Source organism: Lolium perenne, chromosome 6 (genome assembly GCF_019359855.2).
Source record: "Lolium perenne isolate Kyuss_39 chromosome 6, Kyuss_2.0, whole genome shotgun sequence".
Classification (NCBI taxonomy): domain Eukaryota; kingdom Viridiplantae; phylum Streptophyta; class Magnoliopsida; order Poales; family Poaceae; genus Lolium; species Lolium perenne.
The window spans coordinates 132,125,795-132,150,992 of NC_067249.2; the positions used below are offsets into that span (position 1 = coordinate 132,125,795).

Sequence of the window (25,198 nt, forward strand, 5' to 3'; positions counted from 1 at the left end):
GACCTCCACGGCCTCCCCGACCAGGGACGCCGCCCAGATTGCAGCACGACGACGCTCCCATCATCGCCACCCTAGCGGCCATGGTGGCTATCCTCGGCAAACCTCCACCCCATATGAAGCAACTAAAATAAAAGTTTGTCTGTTTGTTTACCAAATTTTGGGCGAGAATTTGTTTGAGAGGGATAGGTGTGTGATTTAATCGTCCTGTTTTGCAAACGAGGAGACAAATGACAGTACATGCATATGTACTTTGCTTCTTGGGTAGCCGCATACTAGCTAAAAATAAAACCATGCACTTGAGCATCTCTGTATCCCACTCTGTAAGTAAGTAACCTTTATACGAAAAACCAAATCTGAACTGGGGTGTAGATGCTCCTGGTTTAATAAAAAATCAAAACAAATAGTAAAATAATTTAAAAAAATCTAATATTTTTGGACAATGAACATGAACAAGTGTTCTAACTGCACACCAAAAAATTCCGAGAAAAGACATCTATAGTTGTTTGTGCAAAAAAGCTAAAATACGGTGATGTTTAGAACGTCTATATTTGTTTCTTACATCACTTTAATTTGTCTTTTTTGCACAGATCACTACGTAAGTCTTTTTTCGGAGATTTTTGGTGTAAAGTTAGAACAAGTGTTCATGTTCATTTTCCAAAAATTTCAGATTTTTTTAATTTTCTTTTGCTATTTTTTCAATTTTTTTATTAAATCAAGAGCATCTACACCTGGGTTCAGAAATGCCTTGTTTTTATAGCTGTACTTTGATCAGGAACGAATAACAACCTCTGCATTCCTACAAAAAATAAGGTAGTACATATGTGAGCCTAAATTTGGACTTGGGTTGGAGGAGTGGCATGCGCGCGACTCGTCCCGTCGTCTGTGCACCGTGCACATCTACCATGTATGGATCTGCCTGCACCGAACGAGCACCGCCTACTGACGTCATAAATATAGTTAGCACTAACGTATTTCTGACTTTTTGCATATGTACGTATCTCATACCTAACTGGAGATATATAGATACACAGGGGCTTAGCTGTACGCCAATATAACTAATGCCAGGTAGATCGCGTATGCATATATATGCTGTACACTGGGTGAATTGCACAGTGCAGCTGCACCCTGAATTGCTAGTGATGGTCGTCCATGGCCAAGAAAACTACTACGAGTTCCTTTCCATTTTAGCCCCAAATTAAGCCAGAACTAGTCTGAATCAGCCCGCAGCCGGAGGAGAAAGATTGGTAGGAAGAAGAATAGTGAGTGGAGATGGGTCGGGGCGTGAGCATGTTGATGATGGCGCACGCGGCGTGGGCGGGCGTGCGGTACACAGTGGTGCTGCCGCTGCTGCACGTCGCCGTCTACCTCTGCGCCGCCATGTCGCTCATGCTCTTCGTGGAGCGTCTTTACATGGGGATCGTCGTCGCAGGTCTCTGGCTCAACCGCCGCCACCGTCGTCGTCGTGGCAGGAGGGGAAGAGATGCGGCCGCCATCGTCGACGACAAGAGGGATGATTCCGATGACCTGGAGGCCGGCGGCGCGGAGAAGCCCATGGTGCTCGTCCAGATCCCCATGTTCAACGAGAAGCAGGTCCACTCTCTCACTCTGTGACTGTGATACGCATGACCACTCCGCTGGTATACCGCGTGATCCATCATATGCACACTGCACTGGTGGTTGCGTGTTTTGTGCTGTTTCTTCATGTTAAAGCTGCTTTACGCGGCGTCCATATTTTGTCTCAGCATGCATGCTTTACAACTGTAGTTTGTTTTAGTTTGGGAATTAATGTAGATACTACTACTATGTAGCCGTTGGTGGAGGACTGGAGGTGGGTTGACGACATATATATGACAACCATTTCTGTCTATGGTGTGTGTCTGCAGGTGTACCGCCTGTCGATTGGCGCGGCGTGCGGTCTGTGGTGGCCGAGCGAGAAGCTGGTGATCCAGGTGCTGGACGACTCGACGGACGGCACTATCAGGTCGCTGGTGGAGGCGGAGTGCCGGCGGTGGGCAAGCAAGGGCATCCGCGTCCACTACGAGAACCGGAGCAACCGCAACGGGTACAAGGCGGGCGCCATGCGGGAGGGCCTCAAGAAGGACTACGCCAGGGACTGCCAGTTCGTCGCCGTCTTCGACGCCGACTTCCAGCCAGACGCCGATTTCCTCCGCCGCACCGTGCCGCTGCTCCTGGCTGACCCGGCCGTGGCCCTCGTCCAGGCCCGGTGGCTCTTCGTCAACGCCGACGAGTGCATCCTCACGCGGATCCAGGAGATGTCTCTCGACTACCACTTCTCCGTGGAGCAGGAGGTGGGCTCTGCCTGCCATGCCTTTTTCGGGTTCAACGGCACCGCTGGGGTGTGGCGCCTGCAGGCCCTGGCCGACGCCGGCGGGTGGAAGGACCGCACCACCGTGGAGGACATGGACCTGGCAGTGAGAGCCAGCATGAGAGGGTGGAAGTTCGTCTTCGCCGGCGACGTCAAGGTCAGGAACGAGCTGCCCAGCACCTTCAAGGCCTACAGGTATCAGCAGCACCGGTGGTCCTGCGGCCCAGCCAACCTGATGAGGAAGATGTTCTGGGAGATCGTGACGAGCAAGCAGGTGTCGGCGTGGAAGAAGTTCCATGTCCTCTACGGCTTCTTCTTCGTCAGGAAGGTGGTGGCGCACCTCGTCACCTTCCTCTTCTACTGCGTCGTCATACCCGCCTGCGTGCTAGTGCAGGGGGACATCCGACTCCCCAAGTACGTCGCCATGTACGTCCCCGCCATCATCACCCTGCTCAATGCTATCTGCACGCCCCGCTCGTGGCACCTCCTCGTCTTCTGGATCCTCTTCGAGAACGTCATGTCCATGCATAGATCCAAGGCCACCATCATCGGACTCCTTGAGGCCAGCCGAGCAAACGAGTGGGTCGTCACAGAGAAGCTCGGATCGACGACGACAACGATGGCCACCAAGAAGAAGAAGAACCAGAACCAGGGTTTCCACACACCCGAGATCCTTTTGGGCCTCTGCCTCCTCTACTGCGCCATCTATGACATCATCTTTGGTCATGATCACTTCTACATCTACCTGCTCATGCAATCAGCCGCTGCCTTCGTCATTGGAGTTGGCTACATCGGCTCCCAATAACACCTACATACTTGCACTGCATATCTAGTTTGTTTATTTGTTTGTTACAGGACCAAATTAAACTTGTAGTACCTTCGACATTTACTGTTGATATATGCATTTGCATGTAAAGAAACAGAAAATAAGCGCTTCAGAGAGACATTGGAGGAAAAGCAAATCAAGATGCCATAGCATTCTCAGCATATGATTTCTATATATATCATGTCAACGACAAAACTTATAATGTTGCACAAGGAGGACCATAAAGGAAGATGAATAAAAATGAAGAAATGGGGCTATGGTTTCGAAGTAAAACCTTCGTTAGATCGGCTAACAAATTACTCTAATTCGACTGCCTTGACTTCAAATTCTTCTCTGGTTGACAGTATCTTCACACGAACCATGCCACGCTCCCACTCGGACTTCCCAACCAAAATCAGCCTGCTAGCATTTATCCTCTCTGCATGTTTAAACACCCTGCAGCCACAGCAGTAAAAAAAAATAACTAGAGGCAACAATATGGTAGCCACACAAACAGAACCATATGTGCAGAAACTTCTATACAGAAACTAATGAGAGGTAATACCATTTCAGACGCTTGTCTTCAACAAGGTCTACGGATCTGCCTTTCTTCCGCAGAGAGGATGCAACACTAGATGCTGGTCCTTCCAGTTCCTCGTCCAATGGGAACACAATGTCATCTATTTGACGTGCCAGATCAGGCAGAAGACCCTTTTCTTTCAGCAGCTGCCAGAATGTATATTACAGCATTAGCGTCACTTCCTCTCAAATGGCGCGGTTATTTCATAGTGACGACAATCCTTTCCACATGAATGAATTAATGTTATCAGTAACTAGACATCCGATCTCCTATATGACTTAATAAATAATGGCCCAGTCTTGTGTGATGCTGAGAATTAAGTTCAATTATTTATTCCATTACCATGTGTTTCTCATATGTTTAGTAAAAATATCAATCTTAAAGGAACTTTAATCTTCGGACGAGCAGCTTTTTTCACTCAACACAGGAAAAGGAACCAGAGAAGGGAACAGTATATCATACTTCCACTATAACAGCATCTCCAAATCCGAAACCACAGGCTGGTACATCTTCACTTCCAAATGTTGACAGCAGCCTATCATACCTTCCCCCACCACAAATCGCTCTCAGTTCCCCTTCTCTATCAAAAGCCTGAAAACATGGATCAAGAGAGTCAGCATGCAGCACGTAAAATAAAATACATAGCCATAACAACACAAGCTAGATGCTCCTGTATAGTTTGATGATACAGACACTTCTCTGCTTCTGAGCAATCCCGGAAATTGTTGAATAAGAATATGCTACGACTCAACTTAAAAGAAGAAAATGCATCAACAATCACCTCGAAAACAACCCCTGTGTAGTATGCAAGGCCACGGACAACAGATGCATCAAAACAGATCCAATCAGCATAACCATATTGCTCAGCAAATGAGAAGAGCTTCTTCAAGTCAGCAACAGCTTCAACATCAGAACCCAGCACCTCTGTATGGGAATAAATATCAGCATGTAACATGAACAGTGACCCCTTTTCTCAAAGGATAAAACGTGCACATCTGTTTCTTTTCTCAAAATTAGTGCGAATATATTGTCAATGACATAAGAGAAATCTGTCAGGATCAACAAGAAACTTAAGACAAATAGACCATGGTACAGCATAACAGTATAACACCATGCTGAATGCTAAAGCCAGGAGAAAACCTTCAAGTTTGGAGAGTGACTTGAGAGAAAGCACTTCAATGATGCCCTGTACAGCTTCAGATGACAGCCCGGTTGAAATCAATTCCTTCTCGATTTCTTCTCTACTCAGTTTACCCAGCTGCATAATTGTAAATCATGATGCAAGTTACATCCTTAATACTAACATGGACATAGCAAGAATTAATTCCATTAGTTAATAAATATTCCACCTATAGTTATGAACAGAATAGATGCGCAATACAGCAGCAATGATGATATAATCAACTTTACAATCAGTGGATAACAGGATTCAGCAGGTGTGATGCCTATTTTACCGGTTTTTTATTTACAGGATTCCTACAGAGAGGTTTAGGACATACTTTATCAACAATGACACAAACTTGAGTAAAGAGGTGTTCTGGTATGGAGTACATGTTCAGCACAGCCTGAAGAACCTGGAGAAGGGGAAAAACAGAGAATGGTCAGTCACAAAAACAGATATCGATGCTAATATATAGAGAAGTAATTAGTGGGCTGAAACCTTTCGGCTGGACAGCCTGATCCCCACATCTGAAGACGTGATACCGAGCCGCTCAAACAAGAGAACGATGGCCTGAATGAGTTCAGCCTCGGCCTGGATTTTTAAACATAGAAAGACAAGCGCTGGCTGAGAATGCGGCATCATCTCGAGAATCGGAATGGGGCATACATGATACATACCCTAACTTTGGGCATGCCAAAGATATCCATGTTCCACTGATAATGCTCACGGCGTCTTCCTCTGGTCATGCGCTCGTATCGCCAGCATTGCCCTATGGTGAACCATTTGAGTGGGAGGGACACCGACTTTCTACTCTAAGCATAAGAATGAATGAAGGAGTCAATTAGAAAGGGGATGAACTGAGTTGGGCAAAATCAATGAAAATAAAGTACTGGATACAAGCAAGCGTAGCGTACCCTTGCTTGATGACTAGGCGCGCGAGGGAAGGCGTGATCTCGGGCCTGAGGACGACGCGGCGCCCGCCCTTGTCCTCGAAGTTGTAGAGCTGCTGCGTGATCTCCTCGCCTGCCTTGCGGACGAAGAGCGCCTCGGACTCGAGCACGGGGAAATCCACCTCCTCGAAGGCCATGGTGCGGGACACCTCCCTGAAGTTGTCGAAGAGCCAGGTCCGGAGGCGCATCTCCTCCGGGGGGAAGTCCCGAGTGCCCCGCGGCGGGTTCAAATCCACCACACCTAGCGCCCCGTCGGAGGAAGTAGAAGTGGAGGAGTCGCCGCCATGGGTGAGCGTCGAGGAGGAGGATACGCAGAGGAGGCGGCGGGTGGGGCGGAGGAGGGGAGGGCGCAGGAGGGTCGGGCGGAGTGGGCGGCGGAGGAGGTGGCGCAGCGACGCCGCCGACGACGCCGACGCCATTGGAGTTGGGGAGAGAGGATGCGTTGATTCTGTTTGAGCGAGAAGATGAGATAAAACTAGCTGCTGGGCCGGTCCGGCCCATCATTCATTTGTTTAAGGGAAAGCGGGACCGTCCGGCCCAGAGACTGGGAAGTGAGAGGCTATCGCGCGGTGTGTGCTGCGCGAGGAGGACGCTCCTGCTCGCCGCCGGCCACAAATTTGCCCTTTAGAGCATCTCCAATGGGAGGATGCATTTCAGCTGAAATGGTGATCTTATTGTAAAGGGAACTGGAAGTGAATACTTTGGCCAAGTTATACAATTTCTTCTGGGATAGCTTGTTGTGGGGATTTCCGAAGGGTCGTTCTGAGAGTGGTCTCTTTTCTTTAAGGTTGCATATATTGTCGGAGAAGGGAGGGATCCAGGCCAGGTCTACAAGTGCCGAGTTGGGTTTGGGACAAGATCAGGAAATAGTGCATCTTATATAGTGGGTGCCAACTTGATTGCTGCTGGGATTGCTTGATAGGAAACTTTGATTGATACGAGCAGATGTGAATAGCTGAAATGGTTGAAATTGACCGTACATTTGTTTGCCTTGAGGGTGACTCCAATGGCATGACGCATTTTTTGCTTGAATTATCATTTTTTTATAACATGAAAACATAATTTACATAGTTGAACATATGGAAATAAACCCTAAACGTCTGCGCCTACTGTTTCTCCTCGTCGTTGTTGAGCACGATGAGCTCCGTACCACCCACGGCCAGTTGGGAACCGGCGGAATGTACGCCGGGCGCGCCGGCGGTGCTGGAGGTGGAGGCGCCCAGGGCTGTGGCAATGGCGGAGGTGGCGGCGCCCAGGGATGTGGCGGCGGTGGAGGCGCCCAGGGATGTGGGGGCCCCCACGGGTTGTACGGTGGCGGTTGTGGCGTGGCCGAGTCCTGTAGCGCCAGTCGTAGGGCAGGCCCGGCGGCATGATGCTGGTGGCGTACCGTGGCAGCAGCGGCTGCACAGGTCGGTCATTCTCGGAGACGAGGACGCCGAGCCTCGCGTCGTCCGTCATGTTGTTCGGGGTACTCAAACTTGTGGCCCTCCACCATGGCCAGCTGCCATTCCTAGAAGACGACCGTGGCGTAGTCGTCGTTGTCGTCCTTGACCTCCTCGTTGTGGTACGCCAACGCCTCGATGTAGTCGTCGCCGTACTGCGCAGGCGTCGACGCCTGCTGTCTTCGAGGACGAGGCGGCGGTGGAAGGTCGAAGGGAAAGTCCCTGTCGCCCATGAAGCCTGCCCTCCTCCTCCAATCCCTCTCGGACACGAGATATATGCGCCAGCTATCGGAGTCGATGGTTTACGCCGGATCGGCGCGGAATTCCGATGGCAGGTACCGCCTCCTTCGCCGGATCTCGGCGCTCCTTCTGCTGGAATTTTGGGCATTTGGCCTTTGGCCCATGGCCCATTATCAAATTCTAAAACTCGCATGGCCCATTCCAAAAATCAGTGTCAGCACTAGTGGGGGCTAAAGTTTAGTCCCACATTGCTAGTTGGGAGAGAGTTAGAGTGGTATATAAAGTGGGTTGTTCTAGTCCTAGTAAGTGAGTGAGAAGAGAGAGAGAGCTCTCGCGCACTCCTCCTCCGCCGCCCGCCTCGCCACGCAAAGTGATGCTTCAACAGATTCTGCAACCAGCGATATAAAATAGAGCATGGGACAAACACGCTATCTCGTGCACTATATCTACCGCTCCGGAAAGAGCGTGCGGTATGCGCAGGAACAACTATCCAGTTTTAAAGCTCCGAAATTTAGAGTTTCTGTTGGAGGTGAATATAGCTTCACGCGCGAAACACAGATAGAGCACGCTGCAAAGTGCTTTTACAGCGCTAAAATTTAGCGTCACCGTTGAAGATGCTCTAAACAATGGAAGCTAGGGAGGTCATTTTTTCGGCTTGGGTCTTAACCGATGCATGCTCAGATGCTCAATCTGCTGAGGCCATTGCGTGACTTCAGGGTCTGAATTTTGCCTACAGTCTCTTTGGTGGTTGAGTCAGATTGCTTAAATCTGATCAATGAGTTACATTCTCCCAATAAATCAAGGTCGCGGATTGTCTTCGTTGTGCAGGAGATTAAATCTGCTATACAAGACACCGATGGAATAGAATTCAGAATAGTCCCTGGAACTTGCAATGGGGTTGCTCGTGATCTAGCTAGCTTTCCTAGAATCTGGGATGAGTTGGGTGTGTTACATGGTACTGTTCCTTCCTGCGCGTCGGAATAGATCATGAAAAATGCGATCAAATTAAATAAAATAGAGTTCAAAAAGGTAAATACAGTTAAGCTGCTTATTCATCATGCAAACCACTTCCTATGAAGCAGATAAAATATGGCGTGTGCATATTTGTGCTTAAAGTTTTGCATGTGTGTGTGTGTGTGTTTGTTTACCAAGTCGTGAATGAGAATAATTTGTTTGAGAGGGAAAAAAATGTGTGATTTACATGTCTTGTTTTCCTACCGTATACATATGTTAATTGGTTTTTTAGAAGACACAAGTTGTGATTTTGTGGTACCACATTCATTTGTTTGTAAGGGGGTTATTTTTGCAATTGAATTATTATGTTTAGTACCAATCAAATTTTGGACTATTAAGCTAGTTTGAAACGAAACTTAGACTCGTAAATCCGAGCTTTGCAAAATGCTTGATTTTTTTTGATCGATGTATGGAACACTATGAAACAGAAGCCCGCATAAATTCATCAAAATTATAAAATTTTCATGGTCAATAAGATTAGTTTATGTTTCCGTATGGAACACACATGGTCATATTAGTTGTTGGTTAAATTTTCATGTTCTCGCTTCTTTGCATTCTCCACACCAATGAATTGTTCAAATTTAACCTTAACCCGATTATTTAGGTAGGGTTTGCACCTTTGAAGTTTCAAAAACAATTAAGATATTCACAAATGAAGGGGTTGCTAGTTCCTGCTGATCGGGAATCCACACAAAAAAATCATCAAAATTGGAAATATGTATACAAAAAAAAACAAGACAAGGCGAGTCTTTTTTACCTCTTATTACATTTCCACATGTCACAGATAGACTGATAGCCATAGTTTACATAAATATTGCAGCTTATATGCTCCAAGTATTCCCTACCTCTCTGAGTTTTTAAATATTTTAATACACCCAAATGCAAAACCACTACCCAAAACCGGGTTAGAATTCAAGATATTCTTCTGAAAGCCCGGGGTAAAATATACATGATTTTATAGTTTCAGGGTTCAAAATCGATGAAAACATTTATATGTTGTTCGGAGTTTAAAATGGACTGTCTTTCTTTTATCTCACACTCAAAAGATCAGAAAGCATTCCGCTACATACTCATTATGTACCTCGATTGATCTCTGCACAATTGGTCAATTTCGGCACAGCAACAAAAAAGGAAAATAAAAGACTCATCAGATCAAGGCTCTCAGTTCCCGACCAGAGACGTCAAGAATGCCAACCCTGCGATCACAATCATAATGTTGAGGAAATAGTTGGACTGCAGAGCCTTCTCCGGGCTGCCTCCAAGGCCCTCGTACTCTGCCCGGATCTTCTGCTTCATCGTGTCTGACAGCTCTCTCTGCAAGCACCGACAAACAATTTTGAAGTTCGCTTACTTCTAAGTTTTAACTACTGCTTCACTAGCATGTATCGTCCAAAAATCTCTAAAACTGGGCCTAGATTGTACAAGTGTGAACCTTTTTGTAAGAGTATTTGGCGGCAACAAATGGCTCAGGCTGTGGTGCTGCTCCGTTGGTATCATCTGCTGGTGCTGGATCAGCAACCTTCTTCTCGTCATCCGGTGTGGCACCAGTGTCATTGTCTAACGAGATTCCCTGAAGTATAGTTTCACGTTGTGTGTTAGGCTTCACACGAACTGGAGCAGCTAAGCAAAGTTTGTCTTTAAAATGATGGAAAGTGGAATGGAAGAGCTAAGTAAGTAAATTGCCTTCGTGTTGCTTTTGGTCCTTCAGGAAAACTGCAGGTGGTTGCCACAAGGATTAAAACAGGAATGTGGTGCTCACCTCAGGAGGATCAAATTTTGCACCGAGGTTGCTCAGTTTAGCATGGGCTTCAGCGTAATCATTGAAGAATGCCTCCTGGTCCTCTGCATACTTCTCCGCATATACCTGCATGAATCACAGTATTACTATTTCATAGCATCGGAGTCACCAGCCATAAGCGGAGAATAAGTAAGTTACCTTGAATGATGGGTCCTCAAATAATGCAGCATCCGTAGGCAATACTAGAAGATCCTGATCCCTTTGCTCCTTTATGTCCTGAAGTATTGTCACTAGATCAAATCATCCGAGACTCAAATGAATAATTTAATTCATAAACCATGAAAAAAATGGGCACACCTTGAAGTAACTGTTATCAAACTTCAACCATTCAGCTGTCCATGATTGGCCTCCAGGTTCACCAGGCCCATCCTTCTGTAGAACACAATAATATTAACACCTCAGTGTTGTAGCCGCAATGATCTATGGTTAGTTACAGTTAATCAGATCCAAGTTGTAGTAGTAAACCAAGGTTACAAAGATTTTAAAGCATGATATGCTCTCTACAACTCCATTGCAAAACGATACAAAGCTGAGATTCCCCCTCCCCCCACCCCCGCACCTCTATATAGGTCTAGAGACTCCCCGCATGTCTACAGAAAAGAAAAGAAGTTGTGTATTCTATCCTGAAGTTTGAAACTGTAGAATAGTTGATATTATATGGGACTGACCATGTCCAAGACCTCTTGTACTACAAAAATAACATACTGTCCTGCTTTAAATCCAACCAAAGAGACCTAGAAAAACATACTGTATATTTAGTTTCTGGCTTGCCCCAGCCACTCCGGTCAGGCCGTGATCTTCCAAGTGTATGTGCCCCAGAGAGTGCAACAATTTCCTGCACAAATACTCCAACAGATCAACAAAAAGCTCAAGAACACACAGGCAAACAGGAGAAATTCCAGCTTCTGGTATGGCACACCTTGTCATCAAGGCCCATTCTATAGAAAACCTCACGAAGGTGCTCAGCAGGTAAACGTGGGCCAGCATCTGCGGAACATGAATATTTAGCAACGATCAATTATTTCACTTCAATAAATACCTTTCACGAATCATAACTTCAGACAATGTAAACACTGAGGGAGACCGCTATAAATGATAAATTTGTCAGAACCACTAACCAGGAAGCCTCCCCTCAGGTGGGCATTGCTCAGGTGCTGTGATGTCGACCCTTCCATATTTCATCGGAATTTTCGGGCCACCAGCTTCCTGGAATGAGATTGACAAAAGAAATGAGTACACACATAGAGTCTACTATTCAGAGGGCTGCGTGCATCGATTGATGCAGAGGCCGGGGTCAGCCCCCATTTCGAAAAAAAATAGAGTCTACTATTCGTTTGCCAAAATGGCCTGGTAAGATACTTGAGCGGAGAAAAGGCTGAGACCTCAATTGCTGTAGCACTCGCCAACTGGAACAAATCCGCATAAGTGATACCTGGGTATTTGTCCTTGATTGGTTGAATAAGCTTTAAAGCACTAGTAAGACCTGGAAACAAGCCATCCAAGTATGTTAGCTACTTCTCTACACTTTGCAAGGTACAACGACTGAAAAAATTGGTCAGTCAAGACAAATACCAGCATTTGCTCCATGACTCAATTCTGGATCAAATCTTAAGCTTCCATCAGCTCCACCTCTCTGTGGCCACTCCTCAATATTTTTGTCATACGTACCTGAATCATGCCATCCCAGACGGACCTGAACATAGTAGAAAGCATTAACATCTGCGTACATACCAGGGCCATGATGATTGATCAAACGGCTATTGCACAAGCACTACACTATTTTCTGATGGATCTCAAACACTACATACCAGGGCCATGAGGAGAAAAATGTCGGCTTTTCACGAAACTTTGTGTGCGCACATGCAATGGTGAGAAGCGTGAATTTGTTTTCCAGATCTTTTGACATTCTAAAATATGTTTTCTGGGTAAAGGGAGCATAGGCTCCTGTGTGCCAAAGTGAATTTCCACCGAAAATCATGCAAACTCGGTTAAATGAATAAAACCAGGTGAAAAACCTGACAATAAGGCAAGCAACCAAGCTAAACTAGGTCTTTTTTTTTAATAAGAGGCTGCATGCATCAATTGATGCAGAGGCTGGGGTACTCCCCTTATCTAAAAAAAGCTAAACTAGGTCTAAGCGGTCACCAGACAAAAACAAACCTGTTGGCAAAGCCGATATGTGGCACAAATACGCAGACAAAGCACATCCCAGAGCACCGCGAAGAGTTTCATTGTGCATCATCAAGCACAGTCCACACTTACGACCTGACGACTCCGACTTCATAGCCGCAATGCCGCTGGAGGTTTCTTCAAATTTCCTTTAGTATCTTATAGTACTTTTTTACTTGGCATGTGGACTGTGCGATATGAAAGGGTGATTCAAAGTGGAGTACTACCGTGGTTAATTTGGTACATTATTTTCCTTCATGGACTCCAATATGGAGCGGACGTTCCGTGGAGAGAATGCATCCAGGAGTTGCCACGTGGCAATGACCTAGCTGTCATCCAGCATCGAAAGAAAAATCCAATTGCTGGCAAATCTGTTCGTTCTAATGTGCCAAAATCCAAATTTTTGCACAATACAATTTCTCCTCATGTGTATATTAGCTCGGAAATAAGTGGGCATACTGAATTGTGTCTAGATGCAATGCATCTATGTCTAGACGGGCCACTTATTTCCGAATGGAGGGAGTACACGCTAAAATGAGCGAATGCCACCAAGGAGCTGCTAGCTATGAAAAATCCCAAACTGAAACTATGCTCTGCTTCAGGCCTTGAGCAGGGGTACCATGGAGTAGTTCGTAGAGCACGATCGGAAGTGATTTGCCAGCTAGGTAGTAGAACTGATTTGAAGAGTAAATATACGTACCAGGATGGGGTGGCAGTAGGTGGTCTTGAGGATCTCCTTGATGTCCTCCCGCGCGCTCTTGAGCTGCGCGGCATCCGACGCCGCCATACAGCGGACCACCCGCAGTCCCCCGCCGGCGCCACCGCGCCCTCTCCCCGCAACCTTCTGCGTTTTGTTAAGTAGAGAGGTCAGCAATCAACGGAACGGCTCGGTAGGTTCCAATCGAACTAAAAAAGGAACAGAACCCGACCTGCGAGAAGCGCGAGGGGGACGGACGGATGCGGAGCCCGCCGGTGCGGGCGGAGCAGGAAGGGAAGGAGGCGACGGTGGCGGCCGCGCGGCGGGTGGATGGGGATGGCGAGGCCGGGAGGAGGGAGGCCGAGGAGGCGAGGCGCTCCGCCATGGCGGGAATATTTGGTTAGAGTGGATGATGGATGGCTGGTCCACGGCTTGGGCAACTTGGGAGCTGAACTGAGCTGGGGAAGGAGGACGGTGGTGCGTGGGGTGGGCGAGGCGTCTAATCTTTGGTGCCCAATGGTGGTGCGACGCGTGGCACATTGTGGGCACATTTGCCGACGAATATGCGAGGGACCGATGACTACCGTCGTAGCGATCCTGCACGCGTATACGGCATTACCCTTCTCGTAGCCACACATGGCACCTCATGGATCGTCGTTTCCGTCGCCGGCGACCCTACCTCCCGGTCCCGGAGCAACGTACTCCCGGCAACTCTGCATTTCGTACCGCAGCTTCGCCGCTGCTCCGGCGACTCTGCCATCCACCGCCTTTTCGTTGCCGGCGCCGCCAGCGTTTCTTACCCCGCCGGGCGGACGCAGCCGCTCCATAGTCGGGCGATTCAGCCGGGCCTTGGAATTAGGCCTAGCAGCCAAACCAGAAACCACTACTTGGGCTGGCCCCACACGATAAAGCAAATTCCAATATTTAAGAGGGTCAGAATGAAAAATCCTGTTTAAGTCGAACTCTCTAGTTTCTACCGGAGCGGCGGTTCTCCAGCCTCGTGCTTCGATCCTGCAAGCTGAGCGACCGACCAACCGATCGAACCGAGAAACCGTCGTTGGTGCATGCTCCTGGATCCGCCTGTAAGTCATCCCCAGCTAATCGCTCTTCATCCTACTGGAGTACCATTCTGGGACTCTTCTCTTGCGGGTGCCTCCGTTCATCCCCGACAGTTGATTCTTGGTACTACTTCATCCTCTATCATGCTTGATTGATTAAGTCATAGCTTATCACGATGGCCCGCGTTAACTCCTAATAAGAGCGGGGTGGCATGCTGTCTTATCTGGGGACTAAAGAGCCTATCTTTCCTGGAGCACCCATAACTTGTTTGACGAATTGCTTTCTAAGGATTATCAATGTACATATGCATTTGGAGACTCTCTATTACCGAACAAGAATTTACAATTCGGTATAAACAGTACAGAAAACATTCAAAGAATAAATTACTCTCTCTCTCCCTCTGTTTTTATTTTGTTAGTATCTTCTATACCAAGAAGGGTACTTCGGTGTAGCTTAGCAGATCAAACCCATTTTCCCTTTTTCTGTTGATGTTGTTGTTGTTGTTGATAGTCTATCTCGTAAAACAGTTACACAATGAAGATAGCATGGAATAAGAATGCCAAGACGAAGAGGCAGCTGGTGGTAGCATCAGCTAAGCCAGGGCTCCCATTTGGTGCTGAGGGTGACAACGATGAGGATGAAAAGAAAGGAATCGAAGAGGGAGGAACTGAATATCCTGCAACCAAGCCACCTGATACCGCCCAGTCGCTCCAACACCAAGGGAACAGGCTAGCTGAGGTATCTCTATAAAGTCTTATGTGATTACTGTTGGTTTAAGGACTGGTATGTAGTTGTGGTTATATGCGTTATTCCTTAAGAGTGCTCAATGCTGTTACAGATACCATGACTGAATAATACAGCATATCCCTATGAATTCAATTTTCGTGGTGAATCGTGACCCTTAGTGGTACATGGCCTAGAAGACACTATGAATCCGTATAAATGTATCTATAACTAAGACACCTATTTTTAGCCGGAGGGAGTATTAATAATAGACGGCACACGGTCACTTCTTGTTTTAGAAATTGTAGCATCCTAGGTAGCAGTCCTACCTAGCAATGGTATCACATGCTCTAAATATTACTAAGTCTAAGAAGCAAGATAAATTTCAGCTAATTTGCTTATAAGGTGATCCATTGATGTGTAGGTAAGAGTTTCTCACAGTTTATATGTAGACACTCGACCATAAGGTTTAACCTGACCCAAACTAAACATTAAACTCTATTGTGACACATAACAATACCATGAATGTTGTCTATTACGGGTACCGACAAAACCAAATAAAAGAAGCAAAGAGAATCAAGTTTCGTTCTAGAATACTTAGCCAAGCACAATATAGAGCTTTAGGAGTAACAAGTATTTATAAGAGGTAACTTCAAGCAGAAAATTGAAACTTTTGGTTGTATATTTGAGAACTAGAACTTCTAGACATAGTACAACGTGGCCCATTTTCTGTGTCTAGGCTGTCATGCTGTACCAGTCCCACCTGTTTTCCCCCCTTTTTTTTTTCTGGAAGACAACCCATTTTATTCTGATCGTGTCGTGCCAGGTGGGTTTCGGGCTGACCTGAGAAAACCTGGACCAACTCCTAACTTGGATTGCGGATGCTGCAACTTGCAGCCGCACAGAAATACACGTATCACTCTATTTTTAATATCAGATTTGTTTTCTGGCTAGGCTTGTATTGAATTAAGGTTTGCGGTGTTATGAACAGTTCAAGGCACCAGAGATGTGGCGTCGTTGCTAATGTTTTTTTTCTCTCTCTTGTAATAATGCTGCTTTACACAGAAAAACAAATGCTATGATGCTACTCTTATTCTTAGGCACTCATGAGGCCATATTTGATATTTCTGTCACTTTTTTAGGAAGGGAAGTACCATGAAGCGCTCAGTAAGTGGGAGGCTTCACTTAGCTTGGTACCAGATAATGCAATAATTCACGAACAGAAAGCTCAGGTTTTACTTGAGTTGGGAGATGCATGGCGTGCACTGACAGCAGCGACTAGTAATTTTCTCCACTCCCCCCCGTTGTGTTTTCTGATGAATGATTTATTCAGTTATTGTTGCTGTGCTAAAATTCTCGCAAGCTGAGAGTAATATGCCCTTCTCTACTTAGGTTAGTTTGTAGTTGCAACAATCCAATGTCTAGGATTCACTCAACCAATATGGTTTTTTTCTTTCTGTCAGAAGTGAATCATTGTTCGTCTTCTAATGTGTAACTGTATGCGATACCTGAATTTGGAGGTTCCTTCATAAGTTGTAATTCTGCAATCCATATTTTGACTTTTGTGCCGTTCCACTGATCATAGCAGTACATACGATACATGCTTACTTCATTAGACCAAATGTTTACTCATAACTGCTACTTCAAACGAAACAGTTACTCTCTGTTTGGTATACTTGTAGGAGCAACAGAAGTTGAACCATCATGGCCGGAGGTTAGCATAACAATTCATCAGATGGACTGTTAAATCAGATTTCCTATATTGTTGATGTGGCTTGACCTCTTGCGCATACCCACTATTGCTTTACACTTGACCAGTTTCCCCGTTGTGATCAACTGAGCATATGGTGTATTGATTTGCAGGCTTGGGTAACTCTCGGTAGAGCACAGTTAAATTTTGGAGAGCCAGATAAAGCCATTGAATCTTTTGACAGGGCACTAGCAATCAAGGTATCTGTTTTTTTCACTCTCTAAAGAAGTTGGATGTTTAATATGGGTCATGTCATTTACTCTCTCTTCTTGATTTGTTTGTTGGGTTGTATCCACAGCCTGACTACAGTGAAGCAAAAGCTGACCGTGAAACCGCATCCCGTCTTGTAAGAAAAAGAGGACAATTGCACTCTTCAGGCGATCTGAATGCTAACAAGAGACGATTCACGGTTGGAGGGAATTCGGAGAAGGAAGTGAAGAATGAAGAGGAAGATGCATGACTCGTGACTGTAGGGTGTAGGCTATATATTCTGTTATTAAGTTAAGAAAATTGCGACAGGAGTTGAACATGAGAGGCTACTGATTCTGCCACATTGTCGCGAGTGAATGACAGAAAAACTACCACAATTGTGCCAAAAGTGACAAACACCTACCATTTGACGTGTTTTCCGGTGTTCTACATGGTTGTCACGTTGGCACAATTGTGGTAGTTTTTTGTCATTCACTCAATTGTCGCTCTTCTGTTGATTTGAGGGAAGTGGATGTACGAAATTTTGACAAAAGAGACCACCTGCCCCAATTCATTGACAAAAAGGACCACCTGTGAAGCAAATTGACAAAAAGGACTACGTCGTGTGTGGCGGCAGCGCCCCCAGCCGACACGTGGCGCTTGCCGCCGGGCTGTGTGGCGGCACGTTAGCTGCACCGTCGTCGTCCGGCGCCGTTACACCGTGGTGGGCCATGCCGCTGGCTCCCGTGGCGGCAGGCCGACGTGGCACTTGCCGCCACACACGGTGGAGGCAGTGCCCGGACTGGAGCCGACCGCGCATGCGAGAGAGATTCTGCGGCGACAGGCAGGCAGCATCTGGCTGTGCAGCACTGATTTTTATGCTATGACTGCTTTTTCCTCCTGCTTTAACTGTTGCAAATTACCTGCTTTCGGTGGTCTAGCTTTTGCTGATTATGGATTCTGTCGAGGCGAGCTGATTATATAAGGCTCTTACTGTCTGCTCAGTATCTGCACTCTCACTATCAGCATACTCTTTCTCTTCGTGCACTTTACGTAGTTGATGTCTCCTGCTGGCTGCCCAGGAATTCTTAGCTGATTCATTGTTCGCTCAAGTGTGGGCTGCCCAAGAATTCTTAGCTGATTCATTGTTTGCTCAAGTGTTTGCTCAATCTGAGATATCAAGGTAAGGATTTAAACAAGAAAGCATGATCTATTTTATTTATGTAGTTAGAACCTAATTAGTTGTGTACTATAATTAGTTTGATTAATGCATGTTCTGTAGTTGCATGCAGAATTTGCATGCATAGGTAGGTTGAAAATATTAGAACGACTGTAGTCATTATTGAGTAATATATTAGGACATGCAACATGTAATTAGAACATACATAGCTAATTGAATTTGCGAACTAGAAATTATGTTTTATGTATGCAACATGCGAAAATATATAGACTATGATTTTATGTGCGTAGAAATATATCACGTAGGAATGATCAACTTCTAATTAGATTAAGTGATGGTGCATATTCGGACGAAGTGCTTTGATTGCAATAAGGTGGAACTATTTTAAGATATAATTAGAAGTGGAGCGCACGGGCTAAAGTTGAGGTACTAAAATCCGTCCGTACTTATTATGGAATTCTGTTAAAAATATTAAATATGGTGTTGTGTTATGATTATTTAGAAATGTTAATCACATGTTAAATATTGTTGTGTTGTAATCTAATATAATTTTAAAAATATGGTTGTGCGGTAGGTACGATGGAAACTTTGTTAGTGTTTTATGGAGACGTCGTACGCGACGAATTTTCTGGTGTCGATGTGTCGCACTGCGACTCGATGAAAGTTGTAGTGACAGATATGGTTAATAGAGAATTTTTGGATGTTAGAAGATGCATCCGAGCACAGTTTGGGCGTGAGATGCGGGGGAAGAAGATGACCATTGAGGCTCTCATCGTCGTAGGAGGGAATAATGGGACACCTGCCTGATGGGGTTTGCGGGAGGTAAAGAGTGATAGAAATTGGGGTACATACATGAGGTTTGCAAGCACACCTGGTGCTGCTATGTACGGAGAGCCCATGGTGTATGTTAAGTTTATATCAGGTGATGATGGTGCCGGAAGAAGTACCGGCGCTGGTGAAGAGGAGATGGCCATTGTCACAGGACCGAGCACCGTTCAATCGGAGCTTTTGGCCCTGACTGCAGCAGGCATGATAGGCCAATCAGAGCATGAGGCACTGACTCCAGGCCATAGCACCGGCCCATCTGAGCAGATGGTCGCCCAGTTTGCTACCGAGCCAGGATACTGGTCCGCGTTCGTTGACATTAGCGAGCGTGTGGAGGGACTACCGGAGGCGTTGGACGATGACGCTTGTTCTTCTTCGTCTGAATCCTCCTCAGGCGAAGAAGGCGTCGGTCCTTCCCGGAGGGCGGTTGCGGCACCAATGGACCCTGAGTTCGTAAAAACAATGACCATCAGCGATGAATTCCGCTCTGTTCCAGGCCTAGGGGAGGCGAGTCTGCAGGTTGGGCAAACTTTCCCAGACAAGGACTCAGCTGACCAAGCAATCAAGAGGTATGCGTTGGCCATATCTCGGCAACACAGAGTGAAGCAGTCTGATCGAAGGCAGCTGAAAGTCATATGCGTCAAATTGAATGAGGAGGGTTGCAGGGGGAGAGTTATCGCTCGGGTGAGCCCTGGGGTATGTCAGCCATGGCATATCTCAAAAATAGAACCCCATAGCTACGAGCAATTGGGGGCTCTCGACAAGCACCGCAACGTCACTGCAAAATATGTATCACATATCATGCAAGTGGCGGTGGAAGAAGATATAACCCTTGGTACAAAGAAGCTGCAAAAAACCGCGGAAGATCTGATTGGCTTCCCGTTCAGCTTTAGTAAGGCAAGGCGGGCGAAGGAGGAGATTTTCCAGAGATTGTATGGCACCTATGAGGAGGCATATGATCTTGCCCCGAGACTACTCCATCAGATAGCAGCAACTAACCAGGGGACTCAAGTGGTCAGGAGAGTTCGTCAACACCCTTTGGAGGAAAACCAAGAAATCCTTGATCATTTATTCTGGGCATTCCCCCAGACTATACGTGCATTCCATCACTGCCGCCCGGTGCTGTCAATAGATGGTACCTTTCTCACAGGAAAGTACAAGGGCACTCTTGGTGGCGATCGCAGCTGACGCAAATAATCAGCTCTTGCCTATTGCCTATGCACTTGTCGAGAGTGAAAACAAAGATAGCTGGTTATGGTTCCTCAGCTGCTTGAAGATGGGAGTCGTGATAGATCGGCCCGATGTTTGCATCATATCAGATCGCAACACAGGCCTTTTGAGCGCTCTCGAAATAATCAAGAATTCATCGGACCCTCTCTGGGGGTGGCCCGACCTGGAGACAAGGTGGTGCATGAGGCACCTGGCTGCCAATTTTTACTCAAAGTTCAAGAACAAGGACTGATTCAAGCTATTTAAGAGGATGTGCATGCAGAAGACTGAGGCGAAGATGAATGATATTTGGGCTGGAATCAACAAAGAAATCGAGAGTGCTGCCTTCCGCCGAGAGAAGACCGGAGGGGCCGGAGGACTGAAATAAATTTGAGTACATGGATTAATCAGAACTGCCCCGATTTAATTAAGTGGGCGCAAGCTCACGACTCAGGGGCTCGGTACGGCATAATGACCAGCAACATGTCAGAGGTTTACAATGGCGTGCTGAAAGGTGTGCGAGCCCTCCCTATCATAGCCCTGATTACTGAAACTTGGAACCGGACTCTGTCATACTTTGCAGACAGAGTGCAGGTCGCAAACACACGGTATGTGATGAACAAGCAATGGTCTGAAAAGATGCAACGATATTTTTAATACTGCCATTAAAGGGCTTAGGCGTCTTGGTTGCAGCCGCCATGATGATGTTGTCAGTCGAGCATTCGACATGCCGGAGGCACCGTCGAACAGACCGAGTATGGTACGTGTGAGCCAGCCATCCGCCACACCGACCGTACCAGTTCCCTCTACCTCGCATACATCTAATCCACGGCGCGACTCATCTCTACTTGAACGATCATAGTCCGCACACATATCTCAACGCCATGGCGCCACACAGGTAATCAACTTACGTACATACATTCCTCCTGAACTTACAACAATGACACATTTTTTTTCCAATTGTATTAGGAGGACGATCATTTTCCGTTATATCCATCTGGACAACGATTCTCCTACACAGAAGGCGAATACTCGCAAAGATTCAACACTCAGGTATGCTCATATTTAATAATTACCTACCAACACGTGATTATTTACATGCCTACTAATAACATGTCGTTTACGTTCGCAGGAATCTGTTGACCCTACGTGGTCCAACATAGGAGCTGGTTTAGGCCACAATATGCCTCCACTGCGTGGTCGTGACCACATGCAATCGCAATACCCAACTCAGGTTAATTCATGTTAATTACATACATGATTATTGCGTGCATGTTTCTGACGGAGCCATTCAATACGCAGGAATCTTTAATCCCGACATGGCCCGATATGACGCAGCAACCACAATACTACGGCAGCACTTCCCAATAACCTCGCGATGATGTTACCGGGATAGTTGAAGAATTCTTTGGAGGTGCTATTTTCGGCACAGATGCCAGTTTGATTCCCCCAAATCTGGAATCTCCATACGTATTTCAGACTCCATCGCCAGCAGATGAGACACGTACAGAGGATGAGGAAAATCAGTACGGCAGAGGTTTGCGTCCACCTCATCCCCCTCGTCCCCGGTTGTCGCCTTCCGGTCCAAGGACACAGCAGCAACGTCGTCGTCGTCGACATGAATGATACAAATGGACCTTACTTCTATGTATCATATATTTATCTATGTATGAGACATTTTTCTATGTATCTCGGAGACATATTAATATTAGTTCCAATAAGTTTAATTTCTAAATTAACTCCAATAATGAAGATGCAACATAAGCAAAAACGTTTAAGATACAACATAATAACTGCAACGAATTTTAAGATACAACGCGAAAGTAAAACTGAAATTAACATACATAGCTAGTACAACAGATCACTCTATTTGCCCTGTGTCCACCGTGGCCATTTTCCGGACTTGTCGCCGCGTTCTTCTGCCGCTTGCGCCTCGGCAGCTCTTTTCCTTAATCTCTTCCTCTCCGCTTCACGGGCCTCTCTGCGCACCTCTTCCTCTGCATACCTACGTGCAGCCTCATCATCCATCCTCTTCTGATTCACCTCACGATTTCGAGCTTGCTTCGCCCTTAATTTTTGTATTTGTCTCTCTCTTTCTGCTTTATCATTAGCAATAGCCTTTTCGAAACGCCCCTCCTCATGGAACCTTGCCCATGCACGCCGTTGTTTCTCCTCCACCTCGCGGCGTGCCCACTCCGGCTGCTCCTGGTCTATCAAGTGAAACCACATGCAAAGGGGCGGGGGAGACTGCAACACAAATAGTACGGTTAATCAACGAAAATTAATGACATAGCAATAATTTTTTATCATGCTGTTACAACATACCGCAGGCCTCGAGGACGATGAACTTGTTTGCCTGGGTGGATCATGATCATAGCTCGCGCACATGAAATATTTCATGCCGAACTTATCAGAAAAATCAACCACCTCCTTCACCTTCGCAAGGCGGCCGCACCAAAACCTCTCTGCTCTCACCCCCGGTGGCAAGCTTGCATTCTTCCCCTTCATCGGCCTAAAATCCTGGTCCGATCAAGGCACACTCATACTCACTCCAATATTTTGCGCACGAAACAGAGACGCGAAGAAGGCAAACTTGATCCTGCTGTTTCGATTTTTATGCGGGGAAGCCGACTTATATAGCCTTCAATTAGTGTGAGCAGTACCAAAAAATTAGTGCAGAATGTCTAATTGCTGTATCAACACAGAACTCCTACGCAAATAGGCTGCTTTCGGTGGTTAGTTTGCTGTATCGAGCGAGAATCTCCGACAGCTTTACGTCTCGTCGCTGCGAAATCAGAGCAATGGAAATCAGTGCCGGTCAGTCAGCCTGCATGCGCGGTCGGGGCGATGATTTCCCGCTCGAGGGCTGCCTCCACCGTGTGTGGCCGCATGTGCCACGTCGGCCTGCCGCCACGCCGACCGGCGGCATGGCCCACCAGCGAAGACGCCAACTGGCGGCCGGCGCTAACGTGCCGCCACTCGCAGCGGCGGCGGGCCCCTGCCGCCACACACCCCGGCGGCATCCTCCACGTGTCGCTTGGGGGCTCTGCCGCCACACCCAGGGTGGTCCTTTTTGTCAATTTGATTCACAGGTGGTCCTTTTTGTCAATGAATTGGGGCAGGTGGTCCGTTTTTTTTCATAATTTCGTGGATGTACAGCACAATTAATGGAAATAATTAACTTCTACTGTTTGCGGCACAAATGATAATTCAGGATGAGAGTTCGTTTGGTTGCCTGTAATAGCAGATCTATGAATGCCAGTATTTTTATGCACGGGAGTTATTCGACAACGGGCTAAAGCCAACTTATATAGGTAGACATCACAAACATTTTTCTCCCTGCTGGTAACATTTATCTCTTCTTGGAGCAGTAGGCAGCTACGCATTAGCCACCTTCTCGCCGAACAGCAGGTCGGCGTACGGCAGGAAGTGGCACACGGGCGAGCCGCCGGGGTGGGTGCGCAGGATCCTGAATGCCGGGTGAGCTGGGTTCCAGTTGGAGGTGTCGAAGTGGCACAGCGCCGCCATGTCCATCGTCGGGTCACCACGGAGGCCGCCGCGGATGGAGACGACGTATGCCTTGGACGACCGCTCCGTCATGTGGCACTGGTAAACGGCGTACGGGTAAGGCCTGCTATGGCAGGCCACGAAGCGCGAGCCGCCGAGCGGGCTGGTCGCCTGCACCACGTACGCGGCGCGTGGCAGGCCGGTGCTCGGGAGCGCCGACGCCGCTGCGGCCACCCGGCGCGTGCCCAGCATGCGCGTGGTGCTCAGCACGACGCCCTCCAGCGACGTGGCGCACGCCTTCCGCTCGCCGGCGAGCGGCGGCGCGGCGCACTCGCGCACGGTGTCGCTCACCTGGTCCGCCTCCTGGGAGCCCGGCGCAATGTTGAACGTGGCGAGGGCGTCCGTCAGGTTGCCGAAGGGGATCCTGCCGGCGACGTCTCGCGGGAGGAACGCAGACGGCACGGCCGCCGGAAGGGCGACCGTCATCGTGCTGCCCACGCGCATGGCGGCCTCGCGGAAGAAGATGCCCTCCACCGCCGGCGCGGCCTCTGTGCTCGCCGGAGGCGGCTTGCCGCACTGGATGTCGTACTTGTATCCAAGGCACGCGTTGGGCAGAAACATGGCGGCAGAACGGTGCTCCGCGAGCGGCGAATGATCGGTGCCTGCGGCGCGTCCCCGTTAACAACTCGTACTACAAATCATGGTGATATGTACATGGAACATGGTGTCCGTCAGTCTTTCTTCAGAACTGCACGTACCTTTCTGGACCAGGTCGGCAATGGCCTCTGGCATCGGTGAGCCGGGGAGGGCTGCCTCCCAGAACCGCGCCGCCGGAGTGCCGTCACCGGGGTGGCCACGCACCGCCGCGCCGCCGGCTACCACCGCAATCAGAACAAGTACTACGACAGGAGCCATGCCTTCTCAGTTCTCACGCTACGACGGCGCTGCTGCTTCGCAGTGCTGGATAGTAATAGTGGATAGCGAAGCTTGCTGTGATGTGATTGATGGTTTTGGGTATCAGTCGGTCCAGTATATGTAGCCTCTTCATGTCTCCCTGATCGAGTGGCTCCACAAACGCATGCATGTCACTTTGCCTCTGCATGTGGGCGTGGGCCATCTCGGCAGGAGAGATCATGGAAATTTCGACGCCCACACACCTCTGTCCTGTTCTTAGTTCCACAGAAACGACATTAGCAATTTATAAAAACAAGAAGTTCATGTACAGAACATCCGCCTGCAGGCCCGGGCGGCCACATGTGCCATAGGTGCGAGCTGCACAGGGCCCCAAGATTTTAGGGGCCCCAGATTTCTCTATACGCCTATACATATTTATATATAGAAAAAATATGAATAAGAATGAAACTTACCTGGGCCTTGCCGTATTGAAAGTTGGAACGCTAGCTGGAGCCTGGACGCACAGTCGCGCAGCCACATACTCTTCATGAATACCAGGAATCGAACCGTCCTCGCGACCTCGCCTCACGGAGTGACACGGAGGTTCGCCTGTTCGCCTCCTCAGCCCTCACCTGTTTTGATCGATCCATCTAGGCAGTGATTCATCTATGAAGCCAGC

At 47.6% G+C, this 25,198-nt stretch overlaps 5 protein-coding genes and 1 long non-coding RNA gene across 7 annotated transcripts; 2 read left to right on the forward strand and 4 right to left on the reverse strand.

The window, feature by feature from the left end:
• The first annotated feature begins 1,126 nt into the window (after window positions 1–1,126).
• LOC127334514 (glucomannan 4-beta-mannosyltransferase 9) lies at window positions 1,127–3,532 on the forward strand. The gene is made up of 2 exons (XM_051360988.2): window positions 1,127–1,590; window positions 1,884–3,532. Exons 1-2 carry the CDS (start codon window positions 1,270–1,272, stop codon window positions 3,129–3,131), a joined length of 1,569 nt encoding a protein of 522 aa, XP_051216948.1. The 5' UTR covers window positions 1,127–1,269; the 3' UTR covers window positions 3,132–3,532.
• Window positions 3,279–6,281, reverse strand: LOC127334515 (histidine--tRNA ligase, chloroplastic/mitochondrial). The gene is made up of 9 exons (XM_051360989.2): window positions 5,788–6,281; window positions 5,551–5,680; window positions 5,372–5,464; window positions 5,211–5,285; window positions 4,852–4,969; window positions 4,493–4,635; window positions 4,174–4,302; window positions 3,697–3,857; window positions 3,279–3,587 (listed from the first exon to the last, which is right to left on the reverse strand). Exons 1-9 carry the CDS (start codon window positions 6,240–6,242, stop codon window positions 3,449–3,451), a joined length of 1,443 nt encoding a protein of 480 aa, XP_051216949.1. The 5' UTR covers window positions 6,243–6,281; the 3' UTR covers window positions 3,279–3,448.
• A 3,177-nt stretch (window positions 6,282–9,458) lies between these two features.
• On the reverse strand, window positions 9,459–13,642 carry LOC127334512 (probable L-ascorbate peroxidase 8, chloroplastic). The gene is made up of 12 exons (XM_051360985.2): window positions 13,416–13,642; window positions 13,187–13,330; window positions 11,890–12,010; window positions 11,700–11,800; window positions 11,436–11,523; window positions 11,237–11,304; window positions 11,066–11,152; window positions 10,615–10,689; window positions 10,456–10,533; window positions 10,279–10,383; window positions 9,952–10,089; window positions 9,459–9,833 (listed from the first exon to the last, which is right to left on the reverse strand). Exons 1-12 carry the CDS (start codon window positions 13,566–13,568, stop codon window positions 9,681–9,683), a joined length of 1,311 nt encoding a protein of 436 aa, XP_051216945.1. The 5' UTR covers window positions 13,569–13,642; the 3' UTR covers window positions 9,459–9,680.
• A 136-nt stretch (window positions 13,643–13,778) lies between these two features.
• Window positions 13,779–17,293, forward strand: LOC127334513 (small glutamine-rich tetratricopeptide repeat-containing protein 2). Of its 2 annotated transcripts, none has more exons than XM_051360987.2 (6): window positions 13,779–14,365; window positions 14,770–14,980; window positions 16,108–16,246; window positions 16,648–16,679; window positions 16,829–16,915; window positions 17,014–17,293. In XM_051360987.2, exons 2-6 carry the CDS (start codon window positions 14,777–14,779, stop codon window positions 17,173–17,175), a joined length of 624 nt encoding a protein of 207 aa, XP_051216947.1. In that variant the 5' UTR covers window positions 13,779–14,365; window positions 14,770–14,776; the 3' UTR covers window positions 17,176–17,293. The 2 variants fall into 2 exon arrangements, with proteins under 2 accessions (XP_051216947.1, XP_051216946.1); XM_051360986.2 differs by having other exon boundaries at window positions 13,784–14,265.
• A 4,598-nt stretch (window positions 17,294–21,891) lies between these two features.
• On the reverse strand, window positions 21,892–22,691 carry LOC127330377 (uncharacterized). The gene is made up of 2 exons (XR_011746547.1): window positions 22,444–22,691; window positions 21,892–22,365 (listed from the first exon to the last, which is right to left on the reverse strand). It is a non-coding gene; the product is annotated as an uncharacterized lncRNA (long non-coding RNA).
• Window positions 22,692–23,400: 709 nt separating this feature from the next.
• Window positions 23,401–24,610, reverse strand: LOC127330376 (protein RAFTIN 1B-like). The gene is made up of 2 exons (XM_051356609.2): window positions 24,384–24,610; window positions 23,401–24,287 (listed from the first exon to the last, which is right to left on the reverse strand). The coding sequence occupies exons 1-2, from the start codon at window positions 24,538–24,540 to the stop codon at window positions 23,497–23,499; spliced, it is 948 nt and encodes a 315-aa protein (XP_051212569.1). The 5' UTR covers window positions 24,541–24,610; the 3' UTR covers window positions 23,401–23,496.
• Window positions 24,611–25,198: the final 588 nt, after the last annotated feature.